Source organism: Empidonax traillii, unplaced genomic scaffold (assembly GCF_003031625.1).
Source record: "Empidonax traillii isolate 1590-97213 ecotype Southwest subspecies unplaced genomic scaffold, ASM303162v1 scaffold1895:size51914, whole genome shotgun sequence".
In the NCBI taxonomy this organism is placed as follows: domain Eukaryota; kingdom Metazoa; phylum Chordata; class Aves; order Passeriformes; family Tyrannidae; genus Empidonax; species Empidonax traillii.
In genome coordinates this window covers 38,994-51,914 of record NW_020957088.1, presented here as the reverse complement: position 1 = coordinate 51,914, position 12,921 = coordinate 38,994, and the positions used below count along the sequence as shown (strand labels likewise).

Here is a 12,921-nt window from a genome sequence, read left to right as displayed (position 1 = left end):
CCCCCCTTTTCCCTTCTCTTCTATGGTCTCTTGAAGCACTGTCAATAAAAATCTAGATAAACTCCTTCCCTCCTCCTTCTCTGCTTGATTTATTGATGTAGGGTTTCTTGCCTTGCTGCCTGTATTAACTGGATTTAGAATCCCACCTTTTAACCTGTTTCCCTTTTCCTCTGCAGCCCACAGGCAGTTGAGTAGGCCTGGAAAGCCACAGAAATACTAAAAATGCATTTTATTGTTTGGGTTTCTGCAACCCTGCCTCGTGATTGGTGGGATTTCAGGCTGCTTTGGGGTAAAGGTGACAGGCTCAGGTCACCCCAGCCTGCCCCAACCCACCCACTCGTGTCTCCTGAGGGCTTGAATCAGTTAATCCTCGCTCCTGACTCTGCTGGTGCCTGTCCTGTCCCAGGAGACCTTGCACTCCATGGAAAATATCCCTTCTGCACATGGACCCCCCTTTCCCACCCAGTGCAATCCTTTCCCCCCCCAACCTGTGTGTCTGTGGCAGAAAAAATAAAATCAGAAGGAGAAAAGACAAGACTGGCCTGGCTTCGTGATTTCTCTCCTACCCAGTGTGGGAAACAAATGCAGAAGGGGAAATTGTGGAATAAATCCTGTTTTCCTGTGGAGGGACAAATAGAACCCAGTTAATGAACCCAGGCAGACTCATTAACTCAGTGGAGGGGTTAAATAGGGTGGCTACTTGGGAATCAGGAACATTCCAGTAATTTCCAAGGGATTTATGGAAGGAGAGCTGCGTGATATTCCAGTAAATTTATAGGCACAGGGGTTGGGAGACACTTGGCTTGCTCCCACCCTCTCACTGGCTCCCACTGTCCCTCCCTTGCTATTTCCTGGCTAAAATAGGCTCTAGGATCACACAACATCCCGAGGATAAACACACTGAAGATTGAAATGTGACTGCAGGAACCCAGGTCTCCAAAAGCCTCTTTTCCTTTGGTTAATGAGGATTAAATGCCCCAAGTATCTGCAAAAGTCTGGGATTCCTGTCATCGGGGTTACAGCTGAGTGGTGCCAGGACAAATGTTTTCCTGGTGATCTCACAAAGAGTATATTCGTGATTTTATCAACCTGTCCTGCTGCCTGGGAGTGACAGTGCCACTGTCTGCCTGTGTCAAACAAGGGCCACAGGAGCTCTGTGTGAAAGACTAAAGGTATTCACTGAATACCTGCCATCCTTCCCTTATCTCCCCACCCTGGGGCTACTGTGGGTTCACCCCGGGGGGGGGAAAATGAGCTCAGCAGCTCCAAAGTTGCCTCACAAACAGTCCAGCAAGCAGATGTAGAAGCAAAGATGTCACTAATGGGATGTTGGTGCCTAATTACCCCGAGAATTGCAGCATAAAAAGCCATTCCTGCACGGGGAGATTCATCCTGGCAGCGCTGCTGGGACACCTGAACTCTGTGCTTTCATCTCAGAGCTGTTATTATCTGCTGGTGCCCTTCAGCAGGTTGTTCTGCTCCACAACTGGTGGGATGATGATGTTCCTGCTCCAACAAGCTCTGGAAGGTGCTGGGGGCCAGCAGAGACCAGCCTGGCACTGGAGAAGGGAGCTGGGACTGGATTTATTCACTGCTGGGTGATTCAGAGCACAAGTGACCCCCTTTTGGGCCTCAGTTTCTGCTCCACGTTGGAAAACCCCACACAGGGCAGATATTTCAGTGCTGACATCACAGGCGCCAAGGGATGACCCTCCTGCACAATTTGGGGGGTGATTTCCCAACTTGCAGCAGGCTGAGGGATGTTCTGTAATAAAGAGGGACCTGCTAAGCTGAAAATTGGTCCCCACCCTCAGCGAAGAGTGAGCTGATCTAACTCCACACTGGATATCTGTTCCAGGGCTCCCACAGGAAACCATCTGATTCTACTAAAGGTGGCACCAGCAGGTGGGAAGCAGATTTGCCCCACCCCTGTCCTGTGTTGCCACATCCCTCCTGTGCCAAATCTGACCACGAGACGTCACCACTTGATCTCTGGTCCTGCTGGGACCTTTTGGACAGAGGATTTGGGACCTTCCCCCCCACCCCCAAACTTGGCTCCTCCTGGAAATCAAATTACAAGGTGCAGTGATTTTTCTAGTGCCTTGAGACAGGTGTTAAAGCCAAATCAAGCAAAACTGAGGCTTTCAAAAAACCGTGTTGGGGCTTGGCTTCCAGTGGTGCCAGCAGCAAACCTGAGGGGCTGGGAGGATCCCACCTCCCTGTGTGGAAGCAAAACTTGATTTGGCCTTGGAAATTTAAGCTCCTGGACCATTTGAAGAAGATGTTTCCAGAGCCAACACTTAGAAAACAGCAATTAGACAACAATAACCCCGAATATCAGTTGAAGGCAAAACAAAGTCAAACTACTACCCCCAGTCACAGGCTGCATTCAGAGCATTTTATTATTAAAAAAAAGTTAAAAAAACAAAGCTCGTGGATTTCTTGTTAACTCTCATTTTCTGCAGAAAGTCACAAATGAGGTTATAAGAGAGTAAAATGCTCCTGTGCAAATGTCAGCATCAAAAATAAATGTGTTCTTTTATGTACATATAAGTTACTGTCAAATATTAACATTAAACCATCTCTGTTTATAAATGGACTGCAACAAAAACGCAGCATTGTTTCATCTTCTACAGGAATCAGATGCTTTTTCACCTAAAAAAAAAAGGTATCAACCCCATTTCTTCTCTTCCTTTCCCTCTGAGGGAGGGTCAGTCTCATCTGAAATAATCTGGGGTAGGTCTGAAAGCATCTCAGCAGCAGCATCCTGTGCCTTGGCCTCAAAATGCAACAGGAACGGGCTCAGGACAAGAGTCTGGGAAGCCAAGCTGGAATCAGAGCCTGTTGCAAGCTCTGCCATCCTCGTGGCAACCCTGGATGTGAATCAGTCATGGAATGGTGTGGGTTGGAAGGGACCCCAACCCACACAATCCTTGGCCTCCACTGGAATTCCTGCCACGAGCAGCCAGGCTGGAGAGCACGTCTGTGAAATGTAGATGGGCCTGTCTGAAGCCACGGGCTGGTTCCCTCCCAAGGGTTTAGAAATCAAGAGCTGTGAACAGGATTTTACGAGGGAAAACTCCAGGAACTGCCCCCAAGAGCAGAAGTGCAGCTCTGCCCTCTCTAGACACTCCTTAGGATCCAACAACCCTGGATCCAGGACACGTGGATGGGTTAGCAGGGAACCTGCAGCAGCTGGAGGAGGATTCCCAGGCTCAGGGTGCTCTGGAGGTGCTCACAGGATCCAGGAGGTCTCTATTTGGCAGCATCAGAGGAGTTCCCAGTCTGCCACTTCTCCCTGCGCACAGACACCCCCTCAGCTCTTCGGTTCCCCTCCCAAATTGCTGTCCCTTGTGTCCCTAAACCCATCCAGCACCACCTCGGGGCAACTCTCAGGCGTTCCCACCTTGCTGGGGAGGGGGTGAAGGGGCAGGTCCCCACTGCTGTGCCTGGCAACAGCCACTCCAGAGCGGGGAGTCTGAGCAGAATCCTCCCCTTCTCCAGCCTCCTCCTGCACAGCTCTGTAGTTCTCCAGGGCCAGGCTCACGCTGGGGACAGTGGCAGAATGAGCCACTCTCAGTGTCTTCTTGGAGAGCCTTTGGTAGCAGAAGAGGAGAGACAGGACGAGCGTGTCGATGAGCAGCTCAAACATTTCAACCACAGACAACACCGAGGAGCCAAACCAGAGGCTCCACTGGCTCCCCATGCTGGACAGCAGCAGGTTCTCCTGCGGAAAGAGGCAGAGGGTTGTGTTTGTCAGACACAGCAGAGCTCTGGGAACAGGAAATCACCGCCCGTTTCCAGCAGCTCAGTTTGCTGCTGCCATCCGGGGAGGGAATCAGGTGTAAAATGGGAAAACTCCAAGTCTCTTCCCTTAGGAGAATATTCCCACGCTGGCAGCTGTGAATAACCCTCCCTCCAGCCATCCTAACACCCCAGAACTAATGACAGGGCACAGTGCTTGGAGCTGATGTGGTGGAACCTACTGAGAGCAGAGGAGACTCGTTCACAGACTGGTAGTTGAGCTGCTGGTAGAAGATGGTCACCTTGGCAATGTCCTTCCTGGACGGGAGAGAGGGAGCAGTTAGGGATGGTGGGACATCACCTGGCTGGTTTTACTTGCTGATTCCTAGGCAACAAAGGTGTTCCCACACCCACAAACCTTCCTGAGGGCGTTCAACATGAGAAAAAGCTCACGGGAGTCAACACCTCACAGTGCTGTGAGGAGAGACTGGAGGTTCACTGGGTGACCCAATTTCACATTTTTACTCTGGTCCTCCCTTCCCAGCCTTAACACCTACAAATTCTGTTAGGATGAAGAATCAATCCCGAGTTTGAACAGGGACTGACCTGTTGCTGGTGGAGTTATATCCGTTCTGGTGCCTCAGAGCCTGGCGGACCCAGTCCTGCAGCAAAGAGGGCTGTTAGTGCCAATCCTGCCTATGGAGCTTTCCTCTGCTTTCCCTGCAGATTTTTAGCAATCAAATGGCTATTGCAAATTACCAAAAAAAATGCTGTAATTGGCTGATTTATAACATGCAGTGATGGCTATCAAGCGCTGCCCACATTTGCCAGAATATCAAGGAAATAAACATTGATGTTTTAGGTGTGCAAAACATTCTGCCTTTGACGGCAACCCCAGCAGATAATTTCCTCTTTTAAAGTGCACTGGTTGTGTTTACATCTCCATTATCACCTACAGCAATTAGTGACCTGGCCATTTACCATCAGAACAGGAGAAACACTCACCTGCTGAGTCACGGAGCCTCTGCAGCACCCCACAAACAGCACCAGGGCTGAGCTGGCACCCCACAACTCCCACTGGCAGCAGAGTCATTAACCCCACTTTGGAGGTGGGAAGCGAGGCAGGGAGGTTGCTTAAGGCCACAGGGAAGTTTGGGATGGATCAGGGATCGGCTGAGCCTCTCCAGCAGCGCAGTCTGGCAGCTTGGAGCACCCTGGGCTGGTGGAAGGTGCCCCTTCCCATGGCAGGGGGTGGAAACAAGTGATCTTTAAGGTCCCCTTCCAACCCAAACCACTCTGGGATTATAGTATTTTATTTAACTACGAGGTCATTCTCAGATTTTGGACCAGTCTGCTCTGTTTGCTGCCACCCAAGTCGTTGTTTTTACCCTTAATTTTTACCGTTCAACAGCCACAATTAGGGCAGAATCCCCCCCAAAACTCACAGGGGCTAAGCAGTACCTGAGACTTTGCTGATGGCCATTTTGCTGTCCCAGCAGACACCTTGTACAGGTTTTCCCTGGGGAAGATAAAAAAAGGAGATTATGATCACAGTGACTCCTGCCACGAAGGAGTTTAACAATCCCAACTCCTGCCCAAAGAAGAAGCTCCTGGGAAAGCTCTTGAGGTCCTTGGGAAAAGCTTTCTAAGCCAGCTTAGAAAATTAAAACCAGAGGCTGCCTGAAAAAACTGTTCAGGGTCAGGAGGAAAACTTGAATGGTTTCAAAATCCTGGTATTTTGATACATTCAAAATGAAAATATTTGGTGTTTTGCTTTAAAACAGGTCTTTCCATTTTGAAATGGACCCACAATAAAAAAAGGTGAAAATAAAGCGCTAAAGGTTGAGAAATGACACAAAATACCTTGGTTTGGGCTTAATAAAACATTGCAATATGATTAAAACTATTTCCCCTCCTTGCTGTCCTGGACATACAAAGTTAATTTAATTAATTTGTCTAATGCCATCTTTTCCCCTTTCCCAGCTACTTGGGCTCAAACCTCCCACTGAAACCTCTCTCAGGTTCAGAAAAATCCACTCCAAGCTGGCATTTCTGAGCTCTGGTTTTGGGACTCACCTGCAGGGTTTGGGGCACTGCTCGAAGCAGTTCAGGTGGTGATTTCTGAGCCTGTTGTAGAGCTGGTAAAAGCAGTGCCCTGGGGAAAGGAATGGAAGGAACACACTCAGACCCCTCCTCTCCCTCTGGGATGATTCCAGAGGAGGTTCACCCCCTGTGAGGATCTGCTGAAGGGGGGGGGGGGACCAGGAAACCAGGAGGGTTCATTCAAAGCTCTGTCTCAGAATCACGGAATCACAGAAGGTTTGGGTCGGGAGGGACCTTTAAAGATCATCCAGTTCCACCCAGGGACACCTTCCGCCAGCCCAGGCTGCTCCAGCCTGGCCTTGGACAATCTCAGGGATGGGGCAGCCACAGCACAACCCCTGCCGGGGCCTGCCCACCCTCCCAGGGAAGGATTTAATTCACCTGCTTCTCACATCAGCACAGCCACCAGTGTGGAGCAGATGAAAGAGTTTGACCTCACATCAATGTCCTTAATAAGGAGTTTTTATCCCCAGTTTGGTATCCATGAATAACACAGACAGGTGTCTGTCCACCACTGGATTCAGGGAGCACTTGGACAACGCTCTCAGGCACGTGGTGGGATTTTTGGGGTGTGCTGTGCAGGGCCAGCAGCTGGACTGGATACTCCTTTGTGGGCCCCCTCTGTGATTCCATGGGAGGAGATTATCCCAAGCAGGAGTGATCCAAGGAGTCTCAAACCCAGTGAGAACTGCAGGAGAGTGTTCCCTTCTCCAGAGGGGGGACAAACCAGCAGTCCTTGGCTCTTACCCCAGGCAGGCTGCTTGTTGTAGTCACAGTACTCAGCCCCGGGGGGCAGGGGGTAGTAGTAGTAGCCACAGCCACATTTCTGGACCATGATGTGCTGGAAGCAGGAATGCAAACAAGCCTGGAAAATGAAGAAGGCGAAAAGAGATGGTGTAACCCAGGGATTCACCCTCCCCGTGTGGAGGGTGCAGCTCCCAGGGGACAAGACACAGGTTTTGTGACTGCAAAAAAGACACCACGATGTGAAAGGTTTCACTTCTCATTCCCTTGATTTGACGTTCTGGGAGACAGAATCTTCCCAGCTCTCTTTTTTGTTGTGCCCCCGGGGCTCAGCCAGTACCTGCAGGGTGTAGGAGTTGTTGTACAGCAGCTTCACATCCACATCATCCCCATTAGTCGTGCATTTCCCATAATTGCCACCCAGGCGATTCACCTCATCCTGTGGACACACAAAAGAGCGATTAGCAGGGGTTAATTGGGCGCAGCCATCAACATCCAAACCTCACTGCGAGGAGCAGGACAGCACGGGACGTCCAGTGATGCAGAAGAGCAGCTGAGCTACACCTTGAGGATAAATATGAAGTATCAGGGCAGAGGTGGAGAGTGGGATCCACAAGGATCATCAGTCCAATCCCTGGCCCTGCCCAGGACACCCCAACAATCCCACCCTGTCCCTCAGAGCCTTGTCCAAACCCTCCTGGAGCTCTGGCAGCCTCGGGGCTGTGCCCACTGCCCTGGCGAGCCTGTTCAGTGCCAACCACCCTCTGGGGGAAGAACCTTTCCCTGAGATCCACCCTAAACCCCTTGATTTGGTATTTAGTCACTGTGGTTCAGCTGATAAGCAGCAACTCATCCTGTCCAAATAACCAAATCACTCCTGGAAGTTCCCATCCCAATATAATCTCATTTTCCTGGTGCAAGGAGATTTAAGAGGTGCAAAAATCTCGGTGTAAAACAAATCAGGCCCCATTTCGAGGACAAAAAAAAGGCCACATTTGGAATAATGTTGGTTTTACCCACGGGAGCCTGAGCACAGCAAAGAGAGAAAAGGGGTTTGTGTGAATGAATATCCACCAAGGCAAGGAGTGGACAGGAGTGGGTCAGTGGGTGCCAGCTCCTCACAGCTCTGCAAAAAAAAAAAAAAAAAAAAAGGAGGAGGAACAAAGCCCTGGAGCCAGTGACCAACCTGCTGGATGCCAATGGTGGTGGCAATGCCTGGCCTGATGTCAAAGCCCTCGTGCTCCAGGAAGGGGGTCTGGTTGTGGTTGTGGATCATCACCTTCACGCCCGCCACCGTGGACAGGAGGGGGATGTGATCCTTCTGCTCCGCCCTCAGGATCAGGGAAAGGCCTGCAAAGCAAGCACAAAACAACCTGCTCTGAGCCCAAACAACAGCACCAGCACACCTGCAACTCTCAGCACGGATTAAAGTGCTGTCTTAGCTGGCAGAAGAGCCATTCTTTGTCCTTGGAGAGCTGGGCAGGGACAGCAATTGCTCCAGTCTGTTCCCAAAACTGCCATAATTCCACAAAATATTGCAGTAATACCGTAAAATACTGCAATAACACCATAAAATACTGCCATAACACCATAAAATCCTGCCATAATACCATAAAATACCAGAATAACATCATCATATACTGCAATAATGACTGTAATGACGCCCTGTTTGAAAACAAAAATAACATTCTGCTTGCTCTAAGTTATGGCTGATATGGCTTCTCACACAGGTGGCTGGTGAAGCAAGCACAGAATTTGTGCCACCAAGACTAGAAGAGAGGGCTAAATATATCACAATGGAACATATATTAATCCACAGCCAAATTATATTAACTAGCAGCTCTTTTCCCCCACCCAAACAACATACCATAAGGAATTCCTGGTTTTGTAGCTGTCCAAAAAGGGTCTGTTCCCTTGCTGTTAAAAGTGTAGCAGCTCCCAAAGACCGGGTGGTGAAAGTGGACGTAGTCACTGAAACCAAGAGAGATGTTGATGGGGTTTGATTAATTATCAGTGTGGCAGCACCTTTACCAGCGTGTGGGATGGGTTTTGCCTCTGTGTGTGTGTGCAGGGACAGGAGGGAATGTGGGAAGGGAAATCCCACCTGGGCCTGCAGGGCTCCCCATCGTACTGGCAGGAGTAGACCATGTCTTCTATTTGCTCCTCGTGGTCGGAAATGTTGATTATCACCGGCAGCTGGGACATGATGTTCATGTAGTGAAACCTGTACCACTCCAGAATGGCATCCATCCCCGAGGAATAGGTCTTGTAGAAGCAATTTCCACCCGTGGCATTGCACTGGGGGGAAAAGGAAAGGGAGAAAGGGGAGGGAACAATCAGCACAGCCAGGACACGACACCCCGAGGGTGGCAGAGATCCCAAAGAGGCAATCCTGGATACAGGGATAAGGGAAAACTGTTTGGTTTTGTTCTCAGAGGGTGAAGCCTGTGGTGATTTTAGTTCCCATAGGACGGCTGAGGTTGGGAGGAACCTCTGGAAGCACCTTGGGAGTGGGAGCAGCTTCTCTGCCTGGAGCTGCATCAGCTGAGCTCAGGGCAACGAGGGCAGGGGGAAGAGGCAGGAGGAGGGAGCAGCCAAATGAACTCCAGAACCTCAGGAGAAGGGATGACAGGCCTGGTGGGAATTCCCTACAGCCCATGAATCATGAACAGAGCCCTGGGACACTTTCTCTGCTCTTACTCAGGCCCCAGACAGGTGAACACCCACAGGTTCTGGTGAAAGTTTGCCTGGTGCAGCACTCCAGGACAGGGCAGGATGATGATAATCAGGCCAAAAACTGCTGCTCTTCCCAGCCACATCAATCCAAGCTTCTATTCCTGGATCATCCAGGTTTTTGATAGGAAGAATCTGAAGGATTTGCATTTTCTTCCAAAGCCACAGACACACACTTACTGAATCCACCGTCTTGATCTGCTAACTGGCATATTTTGTTTCATCTGCAGCATTTCCAGCAGCACAGCACTTGGAACTGAGGGATGCTGCCTGCTGTTGCTCTGTTATTCCTGGGGTCAGCTGCTGAATCTCCATTTTACAAAGGGGTGCAGTGATTCCCACAGCCTGTTCCCACCATTCCCTGAGGAACCTGGCACTGCCAGAAGGACTTCACAAGCTGGGCTGGGGCAGTTCACTGATGTTGCTGTTGTTTGTACTCCACAGCAACCCCCACCATCAGCATAAACTGATGGACAGGAACTTTTCCCCTCTTTTTTTTTTTTTTTTCCTTTTTAATGTGCCTTGTGAGATCTTTAATGGCCTTGAAAAGCTTCCCCTGGGGCTTCCACCCACCCCCTCTGCCCCTGGCTCCACTTATCCTCTCTTGGGTTGTGGTGCAGGGCTTTGCTGGGCTCCTGCCCCACCGTGGATCCTGTTGATGCCTAATTTCACATCCTGAGCTCAAACTTGCCTCATCACCAGGAACTTCCCAGCTGAGCTGGACTCTTGCTTGGACCTGGATGCCCACTGTGAGTTTTCCCCTCTTGTTTTGCCCCGTTTTTTTGGGGGAGGTGGGCCCCCATCCTGCCCTGCTGGGGGACTCCCCCTGCCCCTGGGGGAGCAGCAAGTCCTTGCAGTGTGTGTGTGGAGCCAGGGGAAAGCCTCCAGGAGGACCCACTCACCAGCCTGAAGCCCACGCTGGAATGTTTCTTCCCCGACCTCAGGTCGGTCGTCCTCAGGAGGGAGAAGTTTTGGCTCAGCTTGAAGCTCGACCTGCTGAGGTTGCCCATGCTGGGCAAGTCCTTGACGTGGATGTTGCCATCGTTCATGTGGAACAGCCTGGCTGAGGTGTTGATGCCGTACAGGAAGGTGATGGATTCCTCTGCCATGCGGTCCAGCTGCACCAAGTGCTCGCTGACCAGCTCGAATCTGCCAGGAGCACAGTGATCAGCTGTTGGTGGGCACTCACAACTTCTCTGAGACAGAAGCACTGCATTTTATGTGCTCTCATGGCTGTTCTGGTCCCCTGCAGAGCTTGATGTGTGGGTGGGAATATCCAGCAGTTATGGTGCCTGTGCCCAGCACACCGATAAATGAATTTATCAGGAGCTCCAGGAGCTGAATTTCCAGTTGTTGGCTCCTCCACTGCAAAGCTCAGAACATGTAGCTGTGCAGGGCTGCACAAACTGGCCTTCCTGTCAGCCAACTAGCTAATTATTCCAAGGAAATTACATAATTCCTTCACTGTGTAATATGAAGCCTGGTGATAATTTGGCCACTGCTGTGTGAGCCTTGTCTGACAAGCAGAGCCACACAGACTTCCACACAAGCTGCACTTTTGCCTTATTTACTCTCTTATTTCCATCTTACACCATTTCTGTGGAGTAAAAAATCAGGAGAATCAGCTTTGACCCAGGTTATTCCAGACATCAGGAGTTTAGTTAGGAAGGAACATGCACAGCAGCCACGTTTTTTTTTTTCAGGGAAAGGCTGTTTTTATCAGAGCACAACATCAGCCAGCAACTCACACCACGGGCAGAGTTCCCTCTCTCCTGACTCAGTGCATGGAATTAACTGCTACACAATTCCCAACAAGATCTTATCCGACTCTTGCACAACTCCCGACAAGATCTTATCCCCCTAAAACCAGTTTGGGAATAACAAGACAGTCCCTTTCCACCTCCCTGAGGCAGAGACCTCCCTCTTGGACCTCCTTGGAGGTCCCTGACCCTTCCTGAGAAATGCCAGGATACCTGTAGGGATCCAGGTTGCAGATGGTGATGGCTGGGAACATCTTGGGCTCGGAGTGCATGGACATGGTCAGGACCACGGGGTAGGCCCAGTACTGGCTGAACATGAGAGCAAACTGCCAGTAGAGCATCCCAAAGCTGGCCAGGAGCAGCAGGGTCCAGAAGGCCGTCTTCATCCTGTTGCTGCCGGAGCACACGAGGCGGATGGTGCCGTGGATGGTCGTGTTCTTGCAGAAGAACTCGAACATGTCCTTGAAGGAGTCGTAGAACTCGATCAGACCTTCCTCCTTCCCTTCTGCCCTCGCCTCTCCCTGCTCCATCCTCTACGTGTCTTGCTGTGAAAGGAGACACCCAAAAAAAAAAGAAAAAAAAAATTAATTTTAGAACGACCACCACAACCCGCCCGTGGGTTCCTCCAAACAGGCCCCGGGGATTTTTTCCTTGGAAAAAAAGCACGAGCAGAGACTCCTCTGCCTTTCCAGAGCGTGGACACACCAGGAAGCAGCAAAGAGGTCAAGCCCTCTGTGTGCTGCTGACGAAGAAATTGAGGTGTTTGACCGCACTGACAAATGACTTCTCTGCCAGTGTGGGCACCCAAAGCCAACGTGACTAATGCACACCCTGCTCAGGAGTCTGCAGCCACAGGGGTGGGTTGTTTTCTTCTTTCCAAGAACCAATATTTAATTCTGGGGTGTCATCTGGCTGTGTGCTCACACAGATCTGCAGTTCACCGCTGCCAGTGGGATATTGGGGCTGACACCAGGCTGGCTCTGAACCAGCGACGTGGCTTCACCCTCACAGCAAAGAATTGGGATAAACCCACTTTTCAGATGAATGAAAGAGGCAAATCAGAACCTGGCTCTCTCTTTTTTTTTTTTTTTTTTTGCTGTGTGATCACATCATCCTGCAGAATAACCAGGATTTGTTTCTGCCCCCCCCTGGAATCTCTTCCAAGGTGAAACAGAGCCGCTGTTTCGGAGTTCAGGTGAGCAGAATCAGCTACTTTTCGGAAAGAAAGTGGAGAAAAACATCACCTCAGCTGAAACCACAGAGGGGATGAACCAAGTTAGGATGTGGGCAAAGCATGGTAGATATTACTGGAAATAAAATGCTCTGGGGTTGTTTCTGAACACCACCAAAATATTAATTACTGCTGCTAGCAGCTATTTTGCCATTTATCTTTCATAAGTAGCTTCTTCCAGGCATCTAAAAATCTCCTCTCTATTTTACAGGAGGGAAAAGGAAGCACAGAAATGGAAAAATCACTTAAGAAGAGCGGCAGAACTAGAAATCCAAGTCCACCTTTCCTTTGTCCCAGTAAGTAAAACATCTCCTGTGCTACTCCAGAGAGTTTCAGCCTTCACGTTGAACGTTATTTCTGCTCCCAGGTTTTAGTCTGAGGGCACCTCCAGGAGTTCTGGGGCCAGTTTGGGACACTGGGCTGCTGCTGACAGAATTCCAAGGGCTGAACACGACACCAGGTCCTGCAAGGTGTGAGTTTCCAACATTACAGCACTCTGTGAATCACCTGCCTATTATGCTATTAACAAAAGTTTACTGAGGACAACACTTTGGTCCAACCTTAGCTCCAAATAAAAACCTTCCAGACACAGGAGCAGAGGCTGAA

General features: G+C 50.2%; 1 protein-coding gene across 1 annotated transcript; it reads right to left on the bottom strand.

The window, feature by feature from the left end:
* Positions 1–2,938: 2,938 nt before the first annotated feature.
* On the bottom strand, positions 2,939–11,614 carry LOC114071208 (amiloride-sensitive sodium channel subunit alpha-like). The gene is made up of 12 exons (XM_027908959.1): positions 11,298–11,614; positions 10,227–10,473; positions 8,696–8,889; positions 8,459–8,562; positions 7,778–7,941; positions 6,932–7,030; positions 6,595–6,712; positions 5,821–5,899; positions 5,206–5,263; positions 4,351–4,406; positions 3,987–4,062; positions 2,939–3,727 (listed from the first exon to the last, which is right to left on the bottom strand). Exons 1-12 carry the CDS (start codon positions 11,612–11,614, stop codon positions 3,317–3,319), a joined length of 1,923 nt encoding a protein of 640 aa, XP_027764760.1. The 3' UTR covers positions 2,939–3,316.
* Positions 11,615–12,921: the final 1,307 nt, after the last annotated feature.

Coding starts and splice junctions, on each gene's coding strand:
- LOC114071208 (XM_027908959.1), bottom strand. CDS start 11,614: ATGGAGCAGGGAGAGGCGAGGGCAGAAGGGAAGGAGGAAGGTCTGATC. Junction 7,031..7,777: donor CCACCATTGGCATCCAGCAG/GTTGGTCACTGG, acceptor GTGTGTCCACAG/GATGAGGTGAATCGCCTGGG. Junction 3,728..3,986: donor ACGAGTCTCCTCTGCTCTCA/GTAGGTTCCACC, acceptor CTCTTTCCGCAG/GAGAACCTGCTGCTGTCCAG.